Source organism: Mytilus trossulus, chromosome 13, assembly GCF_036588685.1.
Source record: "Mytilus trossulus isolate FHL-02 chromosome 13, PNRI_Mtr1.1.1.hap1, whole genome shotgun sequence".
NCBI lineage: Eukaryota > Metazoa > Mollusca > Bivalvia > Mytilida > Mytilidae > Mytilus > Mytilus trossulus.
The window spans coordinates 58,943,522-58,959,113 of record NC_086385.1 but is presented as its reverse complement, the minus strand read 5'-3'; the positions used below and the strand labels follow the sequence as shown (position 1 = coordinate 58,959,113).

Below are 15,592 nucleotides of genomic sequence, written 5' to 3'. Positions count from 1 at the left end.
TGCAGGCGATTTGGTGTCACAATATCACAGTAGCATGGGTTCGAATCCCGGCGAGCGAAGAACCAAAAATTTGCGAAAGCAAATTTACAGATCTAACATTGTTGGGTTGATGTTTTAAACGAGTTGCATGCCAATTATATAGTCTCCCAGTTCCGCCCCTTCAATAATCATTGACCCCGCTTCCCTCAACCTTGACTCCCGTTCAACTATTGCATTCCTTCCCGTCCCATATGTTCCCTTACTCCTATCCATCTCTCTTGATTATATTATCATAGTATGCTGACTAAATCAATTACCACAGATTAGAAGGAAGAGGTGTTTGGCAGAAAACAATGCTATACAGTTATAACGTTTTGTTTGATATTTTATTATTACGTTATGTTCTCCTTGACTGGTAATTGTCGTCATGGTGGTTAGTCAAACCTGCAAAAAGTAGAAATTAAGATATGAGTTATATATATGAGGGATACTGTAGTTTTAGTACATTAAAATAAATAAATCAAATTCTAAAACAGGATATTTGTTACTCGTAAAGGAATGAGCTATGTTCTATTGGTGCATAATATTTTAATTTTAGTTTCTTGTGTACAATTTGGAAGCTGAACAAGTATATATTTGTTTAAGGGCCAGCTGAAGGACGCCTTCGTGTGCAAAAACTTCTCGCTACATTGAAGACCTGTTGGTGACCTTCTGTTGTTGTTTTTTCAATGGTCAGGGTTGTTGTCTCTTTGACACATTCCCCATTTCAATTCTCAATTTTATAGTCTGAAACGTACAAAGAAGGTGAACAATTGTGTATGATCATGTTATGCATTGTTAAAAATCAACCACTTACAGTCATCATTTCTAACATAAATGCATATTGACAAAATAATTACTTTATTGATTAGTGATGAGCTCTGCCGTAGTTTTATAACTCTAAAGGCTATATAAAACTAGAAGTGTGTGCTTGTCTGGAGCACAACAGTTGAATTTTAGGTATTCACATTCAAACATTCAAGTTTTGAACTTAAAGATTGACGCCAAAGAAAATGGAGTTTTAGACTCTGGTTCAGGAAATTGTAATATCTTTCATACTGTCCTGTTCTTTTGGGTTCATCATTTGTTCTGTACGTCATTGCTTTTAATGATATAACTACATTGAGTAGTAACGAGATTGTTGTATGTCTCCAAATTATGTTTATGTTGGATCTCCATTATTTTTTTGTAAATGTAACACATTTGAATCTTGATTGTTTATAATAAACGTCTGTTTTTTCCGTGTTTAGCAGTGATTCCTTTAATAAGTTGTTACGCTAAAAAATAACTTTAAAAAAGAAATAAATCCATTTACAGTTAAATATAACAACTATAAAATATCCTACCTTGATTCACAGATATAAACATTGTCAATACGGTTGCATCTAATCTTTGGTGCGTCATACCATGTACCACCAGATACCATCAAAAAACAACTCCCCACTTCAATGTCTCTAGATACATTATCTAATGGATTCCTGTTGTTAAACATGTTTGATACTGTAGTATTTCCAGATTGCCATACATAACTTATGCCATCCTTTGACTCTAATCCAAAAAAGGGAAATTGTATACCTAAAACAAGTATATGTATATAAAAAAATGCTAAAAAGTCTGAAAAACAACACTTATATATCAATATTAAAAAAGTAAACAGCAAATGTAAGTATCTATAAAAACATGTATTCTTTATCATCATGATTATGACGTGAGATGGATCATATCAATCTATTTTAATTAAACTACAGGTTTTTGTTGTGTTCGTATTCACACGGGTTTGTTTATGTTCTATTGTGTGAACAATTGTTTGTTTGTTTGTGTGTTTGTTTATTTGTCCTTTACATGTTTTTAGCCATGGCGTAGTAATTTTATTTTTGATTTATTAGTTTAAATTTCCCTCTTGTATCTGTCGTCTCTCTTTTGAAACATATCTGATGTAAAATATCGTATAGGTATTCAAACGCATTAGTCGAACACAAATTATTAATGCAAAAAAACTAAAAACCTAAAAACTTTCTTAAGACAAACGCTTGAAACCTAAGCACAGCATAGCAAACCACAGACTAAGAAACTGGAACCTAAAAAAAACCAGGGCTGATATAAGGTGTTTTGAAAGGGTGATCAAATCAAATGACACATGTGACATATATTCCGCCACCCTTGGTTAAATAGACAATTTGTAATCAAAACCCTTTTGTATGGTAATATTCGTAAGGCATGCAAGCTCCGAAACATTGTAGGAATTGGAAGATATATATTTTGTCGTTAATTTTGTTTGTGATAACTTGTATGCAGAAACTAGAATAATCTTCTTTTCAAATTATTTTAAAGAACTTTTAATACAATGGTATGTACTTACTTTTTAGATCTATTCAAAATTGAAAAAAAAACTGCTTACCAAGTTCTTCTTTAGCTGAAAGTATGAATCTGTTTTCTTCTTGGTTATTTATTTCCAAAAGAGTACCACACATGGAAGAGCAAGTCTCCTTCAAAAACATTATTTAAGCAGACAGTTACCCACGTAACATAGGGTATAAACAACTTATTGTAAATGACAAGTCTAATTTAATGATATAGGAACAAAAGTACAAAACAAATAAAGACGAATATGCACACCTTACATATCATGCACACGTTACATCATTAATTCTGTCACAAATCTGTAAAATGTATAAAATTTCCCATCTGTGCTAAATAAGAACATACTAGTATATAACAATTTACCTTTGCCTTGTCATAACCGTTGACATTTTTAACAAATATGTATATGGAACCACTGAATGAACGTACACCAATTACGCCATTTGGAACACCTAAATCATTGTGAATATAGATATTGAGACATATCACAATTATACATAAAAGTAATGACTGAATGTTTCATTATTTGAGATATCAAAATATATCAGTGTATTTGACCTGGTTGTTTATACGAGATTGTGTTTCATCATACTTTTAGTTCTTTCAGCTATATTCAGTAAGAGTAAACCCTATGTAATGAGATTTTGTGTTAAACAATATGAAGATTGGAGTAAATACTTAAATAAAAGTATTTACTATATGTATATGATCAATCCCTTTCTCGACAAATTTAATTCTAAATTCTGAATAAAGATTAATAACTTTCAACTCAATGTGATTCCAAATCATTTGTTTACATTAGTCAATGCTAATTCTTAGGACCGATAAGATTATGAAAGCTTGTTTTTATCTCACAAAACCAGAAAATCCGAAAAATACTTTAACACAGAATGAATATCAAAGCGTTTCAATGATGTGTGGATATTGGATCCGTTTTCCAATTACAGTGAAACCTGACTAAACCGAATCCTGCATGCATGAACCGAAATTCTGTATAAACCAAACGTGTTCTTAAGCACCTTCATATCAAATTGTATGCGTTGGAAACATAACAAAATCGAAGAGGTTCGGTTTAAACAAATTTCACTGTAAAAAAAAAAAACAAGGATACTAATAAATCAAGATCAAGCAAAGTGGTGAAATATCAAATGAAACACAAGTATTACATATGGCATTTATCGGACTCCATGTGCCGTCTTCCAAACATTTAATACTGTCATTCCCTTTAAGAGAATGCCCATCTGAGCACGTCAATTTCCCTGTGCTTCCTACAAATTTCTGATCTGTGCTAATAGTCATTTTGGCACAGGTTCTTGGTATTGGGTCTGAACACTCAACTACAAATATATTTTAAAGATTCATCACATGGAAAATAAGCAGACCTGAATCATAAGATAGAACATTTTTTTTGTAGTCAATGTTATTCTTCTTCTTACTTGTTTTAGCCTTTTTCACATTTTTAATTTGAGAGTCACTGACGAGTCTGTCGCAGACGAAACCCGCGTTTAGGCTAAACAATTTAAATCCTGGTGTCAAAGTTGAGTTAATATACTATTGACCCTCAATATCTAATTACAAATCTGTTAACAAAGGTCTGTGTGTTATACGTTCATGTAAATACATTTACCATTTATCTAAAATCTGAATTCGGAAAGTCTATTTTTGATTAATGACAAGACACCTTTTAGTCAACAATCAAGACACGTTTAACATCACACTTGTTCCTAATCTACTCTAAATCATCTATGATTTATGAAATGTTCAGCATATAATAAAAAAAGTATCCAAAACTAACAAAATTAATATAAAACTCCTTGGTAAATTAGTTAAGAAGGAAGTCTACTAAATCATAACAAAATCAAACGCTTGATTAACATGACTAAATCAACCAATGAAAAGAAAGGATGAACATTTCTATTTTTTACTTGATACCAGCACTGTTCGACGCAAGAATGTGTTTACCCTGGTTTAGTTGCTAGCTAATTATAAAACTTGCATTTGTATGACAGTTGTTGAAAGTTTTGTTATATTTCTTTTATTGGACGGGCAACAAAGTATAGACATAATAATAACTTACCGACAGTTGGTCTCTTGTGACATCTTTTTCTTTTCACTGAAAGTAGAACATTTTCATCAATACAAAGTAATAGAATCTTATTTTCACACATCTTATATGAAAGAACATTTAATTGTTGTTTTTCTATCCAAACAGTATAAACATTGTGTAATAATGGTACTACAAAACAACATGAATGTCTTAAAAGATTTATATGTCTAACAGTACGCTCAATATGGATTATCTAAGACATAATAATCTTGGAATTTGTCCATGTCGACAAATGAAAACAATACTGATATCATGATCCGATTCATATTGCTTAACCAAACTTCAACATATATGTTAAGTTAATCTTGAAGTTCAAATATTGAAAATTGTGCAAATATTTATATCACCATTTGGTGCCAGAAAGTAATTAATTATTTTCCTTTGAAAAATTAAAAAGAAAGTATAGTATAAAAAAAAACAATAAAAAAGATGGCACGGTAATATTTAAGCGAAAATTGAAAATGGTGGATTTTTTTATTTTGCGATCTGGTGTAAAAAAAAAAATTAGTGCAAGTTAAAATAAAAAAAATGACATATTTTAGTTTTAAGTCGTACAATATGGAAAACAAATAGTAATAACATTCAAACAAGAATAAATCTTGTATATATTGTTTTTAATTTGTTTTGAAGATAATACAGTTTTGTCTGCTATCTCTTCCATAATCATGATAATCTAGTTGGATATGGGTATAAATATGAAATTGAGTATTTGAACACTCCATGCCTTCCATTAGTTCCGGAAACTAATTTTATTCCAAATTTCCATTTTAAGATAAAATCACAAAAATACTGAACTCCAAGGAAATTTCAAAACGAACAGTCCGTAATCAAACGGCAGAATAAAATGATAAAACTCATCAAACGAATGGAAAACAACTGTCATGTTTCTGACTTTGTACAGGTATTCTCAAATGTAGAAAACGGTGCATTGAACCTGGTTTCATAGCGCTGAACCTCTTACTTGTATAAAAGTCGTAACAAATTTCATTATATTTACACAGAACTTTTTTTTAGAAATCACAGAATAAATGTTTAACATTTTGTAAGCATGTATATGTTAGTTGCAAAACATTTCTGACTATCCTTTACACACTGTTCTTAACATAATAAAAATTCGGGTTTATTTTAGCAAAAGAAGTATATTTTGATCTGAGCGTCATTGATAAGTCTGTTGTAAACGAAACTCGCGTCAGGCGTATTCAATTATAATTTGGGCGCATTTGATAACTAGAAGTATAGTAATTTTCCTAAAAGACTATGTGTTTCTTAATACAGGCACGAAAAGTTAAAACGGCAACTGCATTGAAGAAATATATCATGAAGCATATACGTATTTATATATTTTCTTATATCCTGTAAAGTAACTCAAACATATAAATATTACTTAATACTTATAATTCGTGTCTTATACTGTATTGTGTAATGTCATATGTTTCGTCTTGAACAAGCATACGAGATATTTAAATTGTTTTTGGTCGTGCTGACCATCTGTAAGAAACAATTGTTAACTTGGTACATTGCGTTTGATTTCAATGATGCTTTTCAAATGTTTTTGTTTTAAAGTAACAAATAAAAACTTACTGTCAATGGCTGGAACAAGTAACAATCCCAAAAGAACGGTTATGGTGAGAACTAATGAATTCATCGTTGATGCCTTTACTGATTCAATTGAAAACAATAATGTGCTGTACGTATTACCAACTGACAACAGTTTATATACTCAATATAATTTGCCACATCAGGTATTGATTTAAGAAATTATCAAACAGTTTACATCATGATCGATCAGACAATAATGTGTGACAGAGCATGGAAATCTTATGTGTTGTTGAGCTAAAAACGGTTTTGAACTTTATTCAATATTCATTCAAGTGAAACACTACTCTCTCTGGCGTTAACAATCATACATGTGTTAGTTAATCACACGTAGCCAAACTAGAAGTTAATGTTATTTGCCAGTTTAACAGTTACCTGAATAGATAGTAAAGCAACAAAATTATAATAAAATCTTGAAACGGAAATGGAAACATAAGATCATACAGTTTCAGAGTCATCTTACAAAAGAAGGAACTATAGTATGATAGTCAATGAGACAACTCTTCATTAAAATAATTCCGTATAATTTAACTTTGACTTCACATATTTGTCAAAATGTTTTGATTGATTGGTTTTGAACGCAATTGTAAACACTATAGTGATATTTCGTGATGGTAAGTTAATATTGGTGGCAAACTGGATTTTTCGGAAAGAACCAACGCGTCTAGTTAAGCTGACAATCATATTCATTTAAGATTGAATTCGTGTAAAATTCGACCTCACAAAACCAGGAGTTAACATTAATTAAAAAACATCAACGGTAAGTTTGACAAAAAAATACAAGTGTTCATTAAATTAAGTTAACTGCAATATTTTTCCATAATAAACGCAAACGTTAAATCTTAAGATTACTTCAGTAGAAAAAAATACATGGTAATAGCATACATTTTAATATATTTTGCTAATTCTTAGGCAACTATTTATTATGTGCTTTCAGTAACATAGGTACAAACATTTTGTCGATTTCGCAGTATTAACATTGAAACATTTGTAATTTTGATTTTGGTTAATTTATATTTTTCGGAATTGAATGATGTCCATATTTGCTGAACTTGTACACTTTTTTGTTTAGTGGCAAGATGAAGCCTCTTCTTGTTGTAGGATTTTCTCCGAAGGTTAAAAACCAATAAATAGCCGTTACTATTTGGTCGTGTTGTACATATTGTCTCAATGAACAAGTGTAATTACGTGCATTATTGTATCATTTGTAAATGTATCATACTTATATCTACTGTTATAAGGTTTCCATAATCTAATTTGAAATACAATGCAACCAGTTCAGCTGTTTGTCTAGCTAGCTTATACATTCTTTTATATTGTGTATGAATATAATAGCAAATATTTGGGGTTTTACAAAAACAAAAATCGAACTAACAAAAGGGAAGACATCTTTGTTTAAAAACCGAACACATCTTAACGTTTAAGAAGATCACACATGCATATTGTGTAGTATTAAACGTTTAGGGAAAGGGAACCAGTGTGTTTTAGTATATACAGGCTTGTTCTATATTATAGCACATGCACGGCAAATGTATAGATATAAAAGGAAGTCATTTTCAGTTTATCAAAACTTAAAAAAAACTGTTATTATGAATTATTGAAAATGTATGGTGGCCGGTTAAGGCCATTTCGCGTTTTCGCGTTTTCGCGTTTTCGCCCATCATATTATATAGGGCGAAAACGCGAAAACGCGAAATCGCGAAGTCGAAAACGCGAAAACGCGAAGTCGAAAACGCGAAAACGCGAAAACGCGAAGTCGAAAACGCGAAAACGCGAAATATTTTTTCTTTCCGATTTCGCGTATTCGACTTCGCGTTTTCGCGTTTTCGCGTTTTCGACTTCGCGATTTCGCGTTTTCGCCTTTTCGCGTTTTCGCCTTTTCGCGTTTTCGCGATTTCGCGTTTTCGCGTTTTCGCGTTTTCGCGATTTCGCCTTTTCGCGTTTTCGCGATTTCGCGATTTCGCCTTTTCGCGTTTTCGCGATTTCGCGTTTTCGCGTTTTCGCCTTAAATTATAGGTATATTGATCCAATATCCACCCGTTTATAGTATGGATCACATTTCCGACCTTACATTGATTACGTGCTACGTGTACAATGTTTCGAGTTCTTTCGGAATTATATTCCAGGTAACTCTCTTCAGAGGTCGTCCGTTTTATTTTTATTTTTTATTTTTATTATTATTATTATTTTTATTTTTCATTTTTTATTTTTATTTTTATTTTTATTTTTAAATGTTTGTTTGTTTATTATTTTGTACATTTTATTTATTATTGTACCTTTTATTTATTATTGTTCGTTTTATCAACGTATGGATAACTGGTTTTGGTTATTGTTTAAGATACGTTTCAATATGCATTTTTCATTGTCAACGCACCTTCCTTTGGTTTTAGTATAACTGTCTAATTAATTTCTATTGGGAGACATTGATTTATTTCAAGTGTTTCTTAACGATTTCCCCAATGTTCCTGTTTCTTTTGAATGCTATTGTGGGTTTTTTATCAAAGAGATTTTTGAACTGTGGGTTGTCTTGAATTAAATGCCAATGTTTTCTTATAATGGTTTGTAAATTTTCCGCATTAGCGTGGTATTGTGTTATGAAAGATATATTATAGTTATCTGTGTTTTTGTTTATTCTTGTTTCTTTGTTTGTTAATTTGTTTAATCTTTCTGTATGGGAAATATTTCTTAATATTTTATTTACAAAAGCGATTTTGTAACCTCTTTGTATTAATTTTTCTATAAATAAGTTTATTCTTTCATTAAAATTGTCAGGATCAGAGGTATTTCTAAGAATTCGTATTCCTTCACCTTTAATAAAGGATTTAAAACAACTTTTAGCGTGGTTAGAATTTTGGTGTAGATATTGGAATTTTTCAGTTGGTTTTGTGAAACATCTAATATCTAAGATATTTTCTTTTTGAAATCTCTGTCCTTTATACGTTTCTAAGTCTAGAAATTTCAAACTTTGTCTGTCAATTTCATAAGTAAATTGCAGTAGGTTGTGGTTTGTGTTTGCTATTTCGAAAAGAAGTTTAACTTCTTCCGTAGTACCTTGAAATAAAATATATCCATCATCCTTCATACGTTTATGAAATAATATTTTGTTTTTGTGTGGAAAGATGTTTAGAATTTTATTTATATGTTGGTATATAGCTATATAAAATAAAAATAAAACGGACGACCTCTGAAGAGAGTTACCTGGAATATAATTCCGAAAGAACTCGAAACATTGTACACGTAGCACGTAATCAATGTAAGGTCGGAAATGTGATCCATACTATAAACGGGTGGATATTGGATCAATATACCTATAATTTAAGGCGAAAAGGCGAAAACGCGAAATCGCGAAAACGCGAAAAGGCGAAATCGCGAAATCGCGAAAACGCGAAAAAGCGAAATCGCGAAAAGGCGAAAACGCGAAATCGCGAAAACGCGAAAACGCGAAATCGCGAAAACGCGAAAACGCGAAATCGCGAAAACGCGAAAAGGCGAAAACGCGAAAAGGCGAAAACGCGAAAACGCGAAAACGCGAAAACGCGAAAACGCGAAGTCGAAAACGCGAAAACGCGAAGTCGAAAACGCGAAATCGGAAAGAAAAAATATTTCGCGTTTTCGCGTTTTCGACTTCGCGTTTTCGCGTTTTCGACTTCGCGTTTTCGCGTTTTCGCGTTTTCGACTTCGCGTTTTCGCGTTTTCGACTTCGCGATTTCGCGTTTTCGCGTTTTCGCCCTATATAATATGATGGGCGAAAACGCGAAAACGCGAAAACGCGAAATGGCCTTAACCGGCCACCATAATAAAATCATCAGCGTGTTTAATATTTTACATTTTTATGGTGGCCGGTTAAGGCCATTTCGCGTTTTCGCGTTTTCGCGTTTTCGCCCATCATATTATATAGGGCGAAAACGCGAAAACGCGAAATCGCGAAGTCGAAAACGCGAAAACGCGAAGTCGAAAACGCGAAAACGCGAAAACGCGAAGTCGAAAACGCGAAAACGCGAAGTCGAAAACGCGAAAACGCGAAATATTTTTTCTTTCCGATTTCGCGTTTTTTGACTTCGCGTTTTCGCGTTTTCGACTTCGCGTTTTCGCGTTTTCGCGTTTTCGACTTCGCGTTTTCGCGTTTTCGACTTCGCGATTTCGCGTTTTCGCGTTTTCGCCCTATATAATATGATGGGCGAAAACGCGAAAACGCGAAAACGCGAAATGGCCTTAACCGGCCACCATAGGTTTCACTGTACTCATATTCGACAGACTTATGTCTAATGCGTATATGAACGATGTCATTGTAATGTACTAGCAATATTTTTATGACATAATTATTATTTACGCAAATGATCAAAACACTGGTTTTATTCTTCATTCACATCCGGGTAAAACATAACGAAGAATATAGAAGCCAATAATTTTGAATGTCTAAAGTTAACCATGGGTGTATGCTCGCTGTCTTATTATCCCCAAAAATTGCTCTGTAATTTTCATATTATCTAAAGTTTCTTTTTGAAATGGGAGAGGATCATTTTAACAGTCTTTATTTGACTTGATTTTTATCAATAGTATACTACAAAGAAATAGCACGACGGGTGCCGTATACGGTGTAGGACATGCTTACCTTTCCGGAGCACCTGAGTGATCTCCCGGTTTTTAGTGGAGTTCGTGTTGTTTCTTATTTATTATTCATAACTGTTGATATAAATGTCCTTTGGTTTTGGGAGTCTCTGTTAACAACTTGGTTTTGATTGTTATTTTTTATGTCATGTTCCGTTACTTTACAAGGCAATTTTCATATTATCTAAATCTTCATTTAATGAAAATGAAATGGGAGAGGGTAATTTCAACAGTCTTGATTTGCCTTGATTTTGATTAAAATTCATTTACAGAGCAAAATAAGTTGACGCGTATCACACATGTATGTCATTTCATCAAGAATCCATCAAATACGAGAACAAGACAAGAATGAAATATAGATATAGATTTTATAAATTTGGAGACAGTGATGCATGTACGTTGTAACGGATACCCATAGGTTGAATAACTTACCCATAGGTTGTTGCGTCCGTGTACTTTAGTATATTCAAATATCCCAGACACTTTTGTAACAGCTGTTTGATACCGACTTAATACGTTTTGTAAAATCGTTTGTTTGTGCATCCTCAATGAGAGAGTCAATCAATAAAAAAATGAAATATCATTTGTATAACGTGCGTACGTGATGAAAGATGGATGCATAAATAACATATGTTGGATTTTCTTTTACTTTTTATGATGTACTTAGTCAATATTTAAACTTTCTACTTACTTTTAGAACAACTGTTTCGAAAGTACTTTATCATTTTACAATTATAAGAAGTAATAAGACAAAACATAATAAAAGTACCTACGTAATCAAATATTCACGATATTTCAGGTTTGCCAAAAAGTTTATTTTAATCAAATCTATATCTATGGATTGCCATGTTAGAACCAACTACCAACGCTTGTTCTATAATCATTTTCTAGATCTGCATGTGGATATTTATTATGAAGATGACAAAACTACATCTATTGATTGCCCTGTTAGAACCAAGAACCAACGGTTGTTGTTTGATCATTTCTAGATCTGAATGTGGATATTTATTATGAGGATGGAAAACATATATCTATGGATTGCCATGTTAGTACCAAGTACCAACGCTTGTTGTATGACCATTTCTAGATCTGCATGTGGATATTTATTATGAGAACAGACCATGTGTTAAAGAGGGACGAAAGATACCAAAGGGACAGTCAAACTCATAAATCTAAAACAAACTGACAACGCCATGGCTAAAAATGAAAAAGACAAACAGAAAAAGCAATAGCACACATGACACAACATAGAAAACTTAAGAATAAACAACACGAACCCCTCCAAAAACTAGGGGTGATCTCAGGTGCTCCGGAAAGGGTAAGCAGATCCTGCTCCACATGCGGCACCCGTCGTGTTGCTTATGTGATTACAAATCCGGTAAATAGTCAATTCGGTAGGTCAAATTCATGAAAGGAAAGGGGATTGTAGTTACGACGTAAGAAACATATCCGATATCATTTGTGAAACGGTCATTCCATAACGGTCAACTAACTCGTGATGGCGTCCGTAAAATTTACGAAGGGATGATTTCAACTTCACCATTTGGAACTCTTGGTTTAATAGCTTCCTTATGAGCAGTAACCCTCTATCAAGAAAATCGTGATAGGAAATGAAAGCACGGGAATATCCTATCAATTGGGAGATATATACCCCGTATGCAGATGCTGCTGGAATGTTGCTACTTAGAACTGGAAAGTTCACAATTGGAAAGCTGAAATCATCTCTTTTGTCGTAAGGTTTTGTCTTCAACCGACCCTCATTGTCAATTCTAGATGTAAGTCAAGATATGAAGCCGACTTAACTGTATCTGTAGTATCCTTTATCTCCAATTCGATGGGATAGATGCGTTCCACATAGTCACCAAATTTTGAATTGTTTAGTGAAAGAACGTCATCTATATAGCGGAAAGTGGAGTTAAAGGATATTGCTAACTTCTTATCTTTCTTCCTAAGAAGTTCCTGCATGAAGTCTGCCTCATAATAATAAAGAAACAAGTCAGCAAGTAGAGGGGCACAGTTTGATCCCATTGGGATGCCGAAAGTTTGCTGAAAAACAAGTCCTCCGAATGTAACAAATATGTTGTCAATCAAGAAATCAAGCATCTTGATAATATCGGTTTCAGAGAATTTTTTGTTTGAATCAGAGTGATTCTTTACAAAGTAGGATGTATCCCTTCCTAAGACAAGATACTTGTATCTACGTTGGCCATTCTTTTTTATGAAGCAAAGTTAACCAACTCTTTTAATTTGTCTTTTAGTTTGGAATGTGGAATACTTGTGTAAAGAGTAGAACAGTCAAATGTTTTAATACTGTTACAAGATGAAAGATAGTTAGATTGTATGTACTCTAGAAGATCTTTGGAATTTTTAAGTATCCACATCTGATTCACGCCACCTCTAGAATAGGCAGTTTCACAATAACTTTGAAGCCCGTCTTTGACTGCTGATAAAATAAATGTTAATAATTTAGAAAGGGGTTTCGTGGAGCACTTTGAAGACCCAGCAATATACCGTTCTTTGTAAGGACACTTATGTAGTGTAGGTATCCAATACAGTGATGGAAGATCCAGTTCTTCATCTTTGGTTGAAATACCAAAGGATCAAAGAACAGACCTATGATTATCCAGGATTTCCTCTTTGGTAAGTGTCGTTAGGTTATATGTTGTGTTTCCAAGTGAATTGTCTATACCTAATTCATGTATCAAGCAATTAATGTAATGAATTTTACAGACAAAAACGATGTTATTTGGGGCTTTGTCTGCGGGGACAACAATATATTTATCATGGAGGTCGGATAGGTGTTTAACAACATTTGGGTCTTTGAAGATTGACGTAGCATGGGCGTTGATGGACCCATTCAGTTTCTTTATTCTGATTTGTATTAACGACCTCACTGCCTTAATCCATTCGGATAGATTGTCTACGTCTTCCTTCTTGCGCTTAGCCCATTGCCTGGCATAATCCTCGACTGAATCCATCAAAATTTTAAAGTTGTATTTCCAATTGATGGATTTAGGCTCACGATATTTTGGAACTTTTGATAACACATTTCGTAGAGAAGTGTTATTAACAATGTTAAGGTCATCGGTAATAACGTGGCCAGCAGGATTATATATGAATTGGTTACTAGCACAAGTGCAATCAGGAGGTTTAGACTTGAAGTCGTCAATATCGAGATCCTGCAAAACGCGTTTGTAATTGAAAATTTTAGTTGCAATAGGTTTGGTATAGGTATAAGAAATTATTGGTACAGGCTGGTCTTTGAAATAAGGAGGTATTTTCGATTGAACTAATTTATGATGAAGGATATTGCCTAGGTTGACGCCATCGAGACATTTATTGGCAAAGGAAAGATTTAGAAAAGATCTTTTCTCTTTTTCATCTTTCCCAAGGCGAACTGGCTTGAAAAGTTTGTATTGGTTTAAATGAGGATTTGTAACAGTGGATTCCAAACATAAATTGAACAGAGAATGAAGTTTTGAAAGGGGTAACGATTAAAGTTTCGTGCGAATGTGATGAATACCTAACGGTTTTTGTATGAATGGCAGCAAGTCATTAATAGAGACATCATGCAGAGAGAGTGATGTATAATGACGATGACCATGACTGCGTCTACGTCGAGGAGTCGAGTTGAAAATATTCATCACATTCACCGAGTTACACGAAGGACTAGATAAAATACCTATACCATCAATTTTGTCATTGCAGCCATGCGGTGTTGCAGTTCCCAATTGTCTAATCCAGTAGTCTTCTTTTTGTCTACGGAGAGTCGTTGAAAGATTAGGATTGTTAGAGCTATGGTATATCTTTTCGATAATGCGAACTATCATAGAAACGATGAAATGATCGGGCTGATTGAAATGCAGGTATAGAATGTCGTTAGCATTGAGGTTAATGTCTGATGTATGACCGCACATCCGTTTGTTTAGCCTTCCTTTCGTTTCACCGACGTATTCCAATCCGCAAAGGTTACACTCTAATCCGTAGACGACATTTATCGATTTACAATTCAGATCATCGTAACTTCTGGTAAAATATGACTTCTTGGTCAAAGTGCTAGTGAATTCAGCATCTTTAATTAAAATAGCACAAGTTTTGCAGCCTTTGGTCTCACATTTTGAAATGCGACAGTGTTGTACTGTGTCATCAAAAACCAAATGTCTTTAAGGAGAACTGAACATGGCTGTTTATGTGTACTATTGCTGTTGTCACTAGGACGATGATCTGAATGAGTCGTGTTTAAGATATTTGTCATGTCTGGTGATGAGGGGACACCTGCCGTATCAGACGACACCGTGTCCATGGTGACATCTGTTAAAGGACACAACAAGATCAAAGAACAAAACGCATACAACGACTACCAACGAGTCTTCAACACAGCGTAATAGTTCCGAGACCGGAGAAGGTCTTCGTCTGGCCTTGCGATCATTAAACTTTCGAGCACGATTTGTGTACTCAGACTCAAGAATCATCCAATCAACATGCTGGATTTCATGTTTCGAGCATGAGTTTTTTGCTTCGAGCACTGAGCAAAGTTTTATGACTTCAACCCCTGGCAAATAACGAATAATGTATACGACGGGGAATGTAATCTTAACCTGCATAGCACATTTTGCATATAATCTTAGTAACCAGTCATTTTGGACTGGTCAATGTTAACCTGTGACGGTATTTAGGATAACTCTGCCCTGACCAGTCCTTGGATCATACCCAAGTTAACTTGATTAACCGACGTATATGACTTTTTTGTTCTTAAGTTGAAATACTTCAGACGAAATAATCAAATAAACAGACTTGACTGTTGACAAGTATGATTGTAACAATACTTCACATGACTACAGGTTCGATGTGATGATAAGTTACTGCGAAACCGGTCCTGTCATACGTTAACTTTGATTTAAA

General features: G+C 33.6%; 1 protein-coding gene across 1 annotated transcript; it reads right to left on the bottom strand.

Annotated features, from left to right (window-relative positions):
* Positions 1-385: 385 nt before the first annotated feature.
* Positions 386-6,203, bottom strand: LOC134695430 (uncharacterized). The gene is made up of 7 exons (XM_063556676.1): positions 6,068-6,203; positions 4,457-4,492; positions 3,546-3,716; positions 2,743-2,831; positions 2,417-2,504; positions 1,365-1,593; positions 386-423 (listed from the first exon to the last, which is right to left on the bottom strand). The coding sequence occupies exons 1-7, from the start codon at positions 6,129-6,131 to the stop codon at positions 414-416; spliced, it is 687 nt and encodes a 228-aa protein (XP_063412746.1). The 5' UTR covers positions 6,132-6,203; the 3' UTR covers positions 386-413.
* Positions 6,204-15,592: the final 9,389 nt, after the last annotated feature.